The sequence below is a fragment of the Rhyacophila brunnea genome, unplaced genomic scaffold, assembly GCF_057557595.1.
Source record: "Rhyacophila brunnea isolate RB1 unplaced genomic scaffold, BYU_Rbru_1.0 scaffold_5, whole genome shotgun sequence".
NCBI lineage: Eukaryota > Metazoa > Arthropoda > Insecta > Trichoptera > Rhyacophilidae > Rhyacophila > Rhyacophila brunnea.
The window spans coordinates 47,263,311-47,270,148 of record NW_028233170.1 but is presented as its reverse complement, the minus strand read 5'-3'; the positions used below and the strand labels follow the sequence as shown (position 1 = coordinate 47,270,148).

The window sequence follows — 6,838 nt, the reverse complement described above, 5'->3', positions numbered from 1 at the left end:
AGTATAGAAAGAATGATTGATACATCTACTGATATTAAAATATACGACAATGAAATTTGTTTTTCGTCTCCTGTAAAATTGACATTTGGTCTATTCGGGAAACAAATCCTATAGCGACGATATAGTAGTTGTTCATGACCGTTGACAAGAAAATATAAAAATAAATTGCTCAAAAAGCTTTTACAGTAATTTTATTGAGATGAGTAAAGCTTAGGTAGGTAATTTTTAATTAGTCAGTTTCTCAAGTTAGTAGACGACCGTTAAATATTACGCTATTTTGCCCATGCTTTTCATCTGGCAACATTTCAAATCTTGGTGTGCCGAAGTGTGGTTAGTTGTCAAATTCTGTCTTTCTTTCCCTCAAAAATGGCGAATCGTGGTGCAACTGCGGCTCGTAGAGCTCCAGAAGCCGACTCCACGGTCTCATACGTTCAAGCCGATGGACTGGTAAGTGTTTCAAGTATTTACACGTTTTAACATCTTTGAAAATTTCACGTAAAACAGCCATAGCGACGTAGAAAGTTCAGCCACTGAATTGTCCGATGACGTTTGAGTTTTGCCGAAGCGTCTAACTTTAAATTGACACTAGTTATTGTAATAATGTATCTTGATTGTGTTGGTTAAATATTAGAGTGTTTAAATTATGTATATTATTATCTTTTCAGGCTGTTATGAAAATTGTGAAGCACTGTCATGAAGAATCATGCAGCAATATGGAGGTCGCGCAGGGAGCTCTTTTGGGGCTTGTCGTAAAGGACCGTTTGGAAATTACCAACTGTTTTCCATTCCCCAAGCATAGTGATGAGAATTTGGACGAAGAGGAATATCAGTTGGACATGATGAGGCGACTGAGACGCGTTAATGTGGACCATTTCCATGTTGGATGGTATGTTACACTTCTTCAAGAAAATCGGCTACTTTATGTACCTTCTAAAGGTTGCATAATAGCTATCTTATCTTACAAGTTCAGTGATGGGATTTAGTTGGGATGTACATACTGATGATCCTGAATGCAGTGTTCTTTCTAAAAAAAATCTGTATATCCACTGTGTAAGTTCTTGCGTGGTAATACAAATAGACATTTAAAAAGTCAGCATTGTGATGGTATAGAGTTGATGAAAACTTTATGTTTATAAAATAAAGCTAATTTTAAGAAATTGTACCAATCGAACATGTTGAAAAAACCTTCATTTTTTTGCCAATAATTTGCAAGGTGTATAAAAGACAATCTGTCACTACACTTCGGCATTATTATTTAGTTGTAAAGTTTTTGTAAAATTGTTTATAACTGCACTCGAGCAAGTAATCACAATAAACATTAAAAAAATGGCACACAATTTGTGTGTAAGAAAAGGAGAATGGCAATTGAGGGATGTTAATATTTGCGGAGTTTACCAAATTACTTCTGCGTTTGCTAAATAATTTCAAATGGCATCAGAAATAATAACATATTATAAGACTCCTTGTATTTATAGTCCAAATTATTTGGTACCAATTTAGTTCAATTCAATTGTTTTGTTTAGGTTTTTACTTAACTTGATTGAGCTATTGTGGTACTCAATTTATTTTTTAAGTGCGTTTCATGTCTTTAGGAACTCCAATCTGGATTTTAGAGGCTGTGTTATTATAATACTTACTATTGAAATTATCATTTTTTAGGTATCAGAGTGCTGATGTTGGTAACTTCTTAGGATTACCCTTGTTGGAATCTCAGTACCATTACCAGACGTCAATTGATGAGAGTGTGGTGGTCATCTACGACACCAAGAAATCAGCGAGAGGCTTTTTAACGTTAAAAGCTTATCGTCTCACGCCACAGGTAAATAGATCTATCATTTTCTCTTATTTACTGTAACATTCTCCTTAGGTTAGCTTATAACAAAGTTAACTATTCGTCATGATTTCGTTTCGAAGGTGTGTTGTGGTAATTGATAACAGGCATTTAATTTACACTCAAATCCCTCAGAGGAATTTATTGTTTTATTTGACAAAGCACATATGATAATTATAATACATGATCATGAAAGGGCTCGAGGTTACAACACGTCTCTAGTTTCAAAAATACACCTGGCATAGTTCCATTTTAAATCATCTGTCTGCTAACACGGTAAGGTGGCGTTTTCCGTTAGTTGATCACTTTCGCCTCGTCCTTTTCACTGTAGGCACCATAAAAAGTTATGAATATTCTAACAAAAACCTAAGTTTAGGTCAATTAATCACGATCACAATATTATATCGGATCACACATCTTACCAATGTATTATTACAAAGGTAACAATACCCACATACAATGCGGTGGCGAAGGGTGGAGGTAGACTGTTAAGATCTGACATAAATAGTGCACACTAAACTTTGTCAGTATTTATTTTCATTAAACTAAGACTAGAACTTGTGGTACAGTTCGGTTATGAGGAATACAGCGGAAAACACAAAATATCCGATATACTGGATTATTTGTTAGTTTGGGATAGTTTAGGTTAGGTTGGGTTAGGTTTGGTTAGGTTAACCTAACAAATAATCCAGTATATCGGCTATTTTCAAAATGTGTTTTCCGCTGTATTCCTCATAACCAAACTGTACCGAACTTGCTGTTTGAACTAGGAAGTTTGAACTAAGTGTTAGTTAGTTTTTAAAATTCAATTAAACCCTGCTTAACCAAGCCATCATAGATAGTCAAACATATTTGTCTGTCTAAAAAATATCCAAAAGTATGCCATTAAATCATACATAATTTTAGATGTTTTATAGAAGTTTTAAAAAACTAACCATCTGCAATTTGTGCTCTTAATTCAATGAAAACAATTAAGTATGACACTATTTTTGTCGGATTTTAACAGCCTACCTCCACCCTTTGCCACTGATATAATGAGACTACAGATATTAAAGTGAGTTATTATGTTGATTGAATGAACTTTATATACTGTTTCAGTGTAAGGAGATATCGGAAAATATAAATCTGGGCAGTGCGGGAGTGTGTGATTTTTGTTTGCTTTGAGTAATGGCTCGTAAACTCCTTGTGTATTCCACACTTCGCCGCACCGCCTAATACAAGCTCCACTTAGTATGGTTTCTGCGTAGAGTAATTATTTTAACTACTTGCATACTACGTTGTCTGGTTTCCATGTTCAAAATATTTTTGTACCTGCAGGCAATCACAATGTACAAAGAAGGAGAGTTCACTCCGGAGGCGTTGAGAAACTTGAAGATTGGCTTTGAGACATTATTTGTTGAAGTCCCAATTGTCATAAAGAACTCTCCGCTGACCAACATAATGATGTCGGAATTGGCTGAGATGGTTCCTGAAGAGGATGGATGCAGATTTTTAGATTTGGGCACTGCCTCCGTTTTAGAAGGTAATGTAAATTTAATTTTAAATTACAATAATTTAGAATAGATTTATGTAATACTGCGGACCAGTTAATTACTACTCATGCTAATAGTATCTAATGGCCATCTAATGCCGACACGGCAGCCGTGTTGTCAGCACTGTATGAGTTAATAGATCAAGCATTGTATTCAAGAACTGTGTACTGCTGGTGATACTGTAATAATTATTATCTTGGTCTTTATAATGGTGAAATAGCTATCAACTATAAAACCATGTTAAATTTGTAGAATTTAATAATATTATTGATATTATACTTAATATCGATAAAGTGAAATTAAATCAACTATGTAAATAATGGTTTTTCAAATAAAAAAATATTTCAAATCATTTAATAGATTTGCATGTTATCAAAAATGTTGGTCTTCATAGAGATGGAGCCTAATTGAAACAAAAAAGGATTTTTGGTCTACTGATTAAGTTAGCTACAAATAACTACGCATTCCAAGTTCGTTTGAAGAGACCTTCACACTTCTATTATGGCATTCCACTATAGATTCAGATTCAATCAATTAGTAATCAATTAGTAATTTATTACATACATGGTTTTATGTATCAATATTGCTAAAACAAACCTTGAATTCTTGAGATTGTATAGTGTACAATGAAATTCGACTTCAATTTGACATTGTATACGCCCATATGAAAGCAGACATTTCAAAATAATATTTCGCCACATATAACACCCGTGGAAAGATACTCCCTTATCAATTTTATGTAGACAGCGAAAAGCAATACATCGACCACTATTTTTACGATGGTAAATCAAGTAAAACACCGATAAATGCGTCCGTAGGTTATGTAAACAAAGAATGCGAACCACCATTTTGTTTTTGGAGCTTCCAATAGAAGGAAATAATGCGCTTGTTACCTATTCAACCACACATGTAAGATCGTTCGATTCGAAAATCAGACTGCCATCAAAATTCCTACTATGGAATGCGTATAAAGCCGCATTCAGACCAAGCGATCGAATGTTTGTTCTACCCTCACTCCAGCGAAATTCTTATGCTCGCTCAACAAAAAGCGTTTACGTCAAGAGAATTTCGCTGGAGTGGGTGAAGAACAAACATTCACTTGCTTGGTCTAAATGCGGCTTAAGACTCCTAACTAGAATTCAAATTCTTTGCATATTAGACATAATATTATATTTATTACATTTTTGTATAATATATGAACACCCATTTTTTTCTCCTATTAATGTTAAAATGAGCTTGTGGAGATAACATGTTGTATACAAAATCCTATACAGTGTGTGGCTGCATTTATGCTATCGCTCGTGCGAGACGCTATCCTCAGATTTGCTTTCACAACTTGTCATTTTTATTTTACTTGTCTACATAGGTACTTAGATTTTGAATTTGATTGTGAATTTTTTCCAGGTCAACTCCGCAGCTTGATGGACCGTGTGGACGAGCTGAACCAGGAAGCCATAAAATTCAACCGTTACCAACAGATGGTGATCAGGCAGCAGCAGGACAAGCACCGTGCCATGCAGAAGCGGGCGCAGGAGAACGCGGCGCGTGCCGCCAAAGACGAGCCGCCACTGCCTGATGAAGATCTCAATAAGCTCTTCCGTCCCCTCCCGGTGCCTGCCCGCCTCAACCCCATGATTGTCGCCGGCCAGATCAACACGTACAGCCAGCATATCTCGCAGTTCTGCTCCCAGAGCCTCGCCAAGCTGTACATTACTCAGGCGCTGCAATCGGCCAAGGAATCCAAGCAGGGCACGTAGAGTGGATATCTCACATTTGCCGGTCGGATACGAGTCATGTCTTCGAAGTTTTTTAATATTGATTTGTATAAGATATCTGACGCTACGGATTCAAGATCAAGTATTATTTTGTGATGTGTAAGCAGTGGCGGAAAACTGTTCAATGTTTATGAGACTTTTGAATTTTTCTATTGTTAAAACAACTTCGAAGATATCATTTAAATTAATTACTACTCTGAACTTCAAGTGAATGTGTCTATTTTGTAAATACATTATAGATTCTCATTTTTAAAAATGGTGTTTTATTTCCATATACTTTTTCTTGTGCCATCATCACCATGGAAGTATAAAAGAGTTAGAGTGACAAGCAATTGACTTTCTCATACCAACGCAAGAAACAAGTTTGTGAATTGCCAACAATATCTAACAATCCCGGGCCATCAATGCATAATGATATAACAATGTTCAAATTTACAATGAAATCAAAGTGTGTGTTTAATATACAGTTATTATAATTATGCATTCACTTCATTGCGGCCCTGATTTGATCCAGTATGGCCAACAGAATGATAAACAGATCAACTTTAAATAAGCTGTATGCAGCCAAAATCATTTTAAATGTTATTTGAAAATGTATATAATATAATTACACCATAATTTCCTTTACTCTTTTCATAATTATCATTTTGACACTAATACAAGTGACCATTTGTGGGCTCTTAAAACAAAAGCGGAAATTTCCATTTTGTAAAATGTTGGCAAGTCAATAACAAAGTTCTCTTTGTCTCTGTCTCTATAGGTATGATTTAAAAAAAATATTATATAATGTTATATATTATAAGTACTTATACATACTTTTATCAGAAATTATTTTGCTCAAATTACATTGGCAGATTCCGTCTGGCCCGATCGTCTGCCACGATTGCGAAAATCTATTATTTATGGTTAAAAATCACTTTACTGGAATTATGAACGATCGTGAGCAAATTGGAACAATTTCTATTTCACGGGCACGATTCACCTACCAAAGATTGCCGAGCACGTGCGATAGTATCCAAAGTAATCGCCCGCTTTGCGAGTCGTGTCACCATGGATGGCTATTGGCGCAATTCTGGATTCGGTAGTCAAATGTCACACATCTCTTTACACTTTCAAGACTCACGCCTCATTGAATTAATACACTTAATTAGGCTTAGTTCTTTAATAAGGTTATTTGTAACACCATGCCGATCGCGCTGTTCTTCACAAAGCCAACTATTGACCCAGTATTTTCATTTACGGCGAGTCCTTATCCGCCTGAGCTAGTTGAAATATAGCCATCTATCAATCTTAACTGATTCGCTTGGAGATTCTCGCTTGCCAAAATTAATAATAATAAGTTTTGTTTCTAAGTCCCTCATTTTAACTTAATATGTACTTTTTATGTCATGATCATTCCACAACTGAGCATCAAAATTAACGCTTGGTCAACTGCTACAATATTTTTGGAAAAGGGTTCTTAGCAGTTTCGTATACTTAAGATATTGCCCCTGAGATATCTATAAGAGGTTGGCCACCATTCGTTCGATCAGCCATCATGATTACTAGAGATATAATAGTTAGTCAAGGTAATTTCCCATTGCTTGAAGTCATTGTGACAATGCTATTACATAGTTATCTAAATATAAACTGCTAAAGTCTAATTTATATGTGACAGTTATATTGAATACACTACATATAATCATTGTTCCAATAGTAAA

The 6,838-nt window shown here is 35.2% G+C and overlaps 1 protein-coding gene across 1 annotated transcript; it reads left to right on the top strand.

The window, feature by feature from the left end:
- The first annotated feature begins 302 nt into the window (after positions 1-302).
- LOC147066494 (eukaryotic translation initiation factor 3 subunit H) lies at positions 303-5,394 on the top strand. Its single transcript, XM_085956094.1, has 5 exons — positions 303-447; positions 666-886; positions 1,660-1,819; positions 3,149-3,353; positions 4,768-5,394. The coding sequence occupies exons 1-5, from the start codon at positions 367-369 to the stop codon at positions 5,118-5,120; spliced, it is 1,020 nt and encodes a 339-aa protein (XP_085812220.1). The 5' UTR covers positions 303-366; the 3' UTR covers positions 5,121-5,394.
- Positions 5,395-6,838: the final 1,444 nt, after the last annotated feature.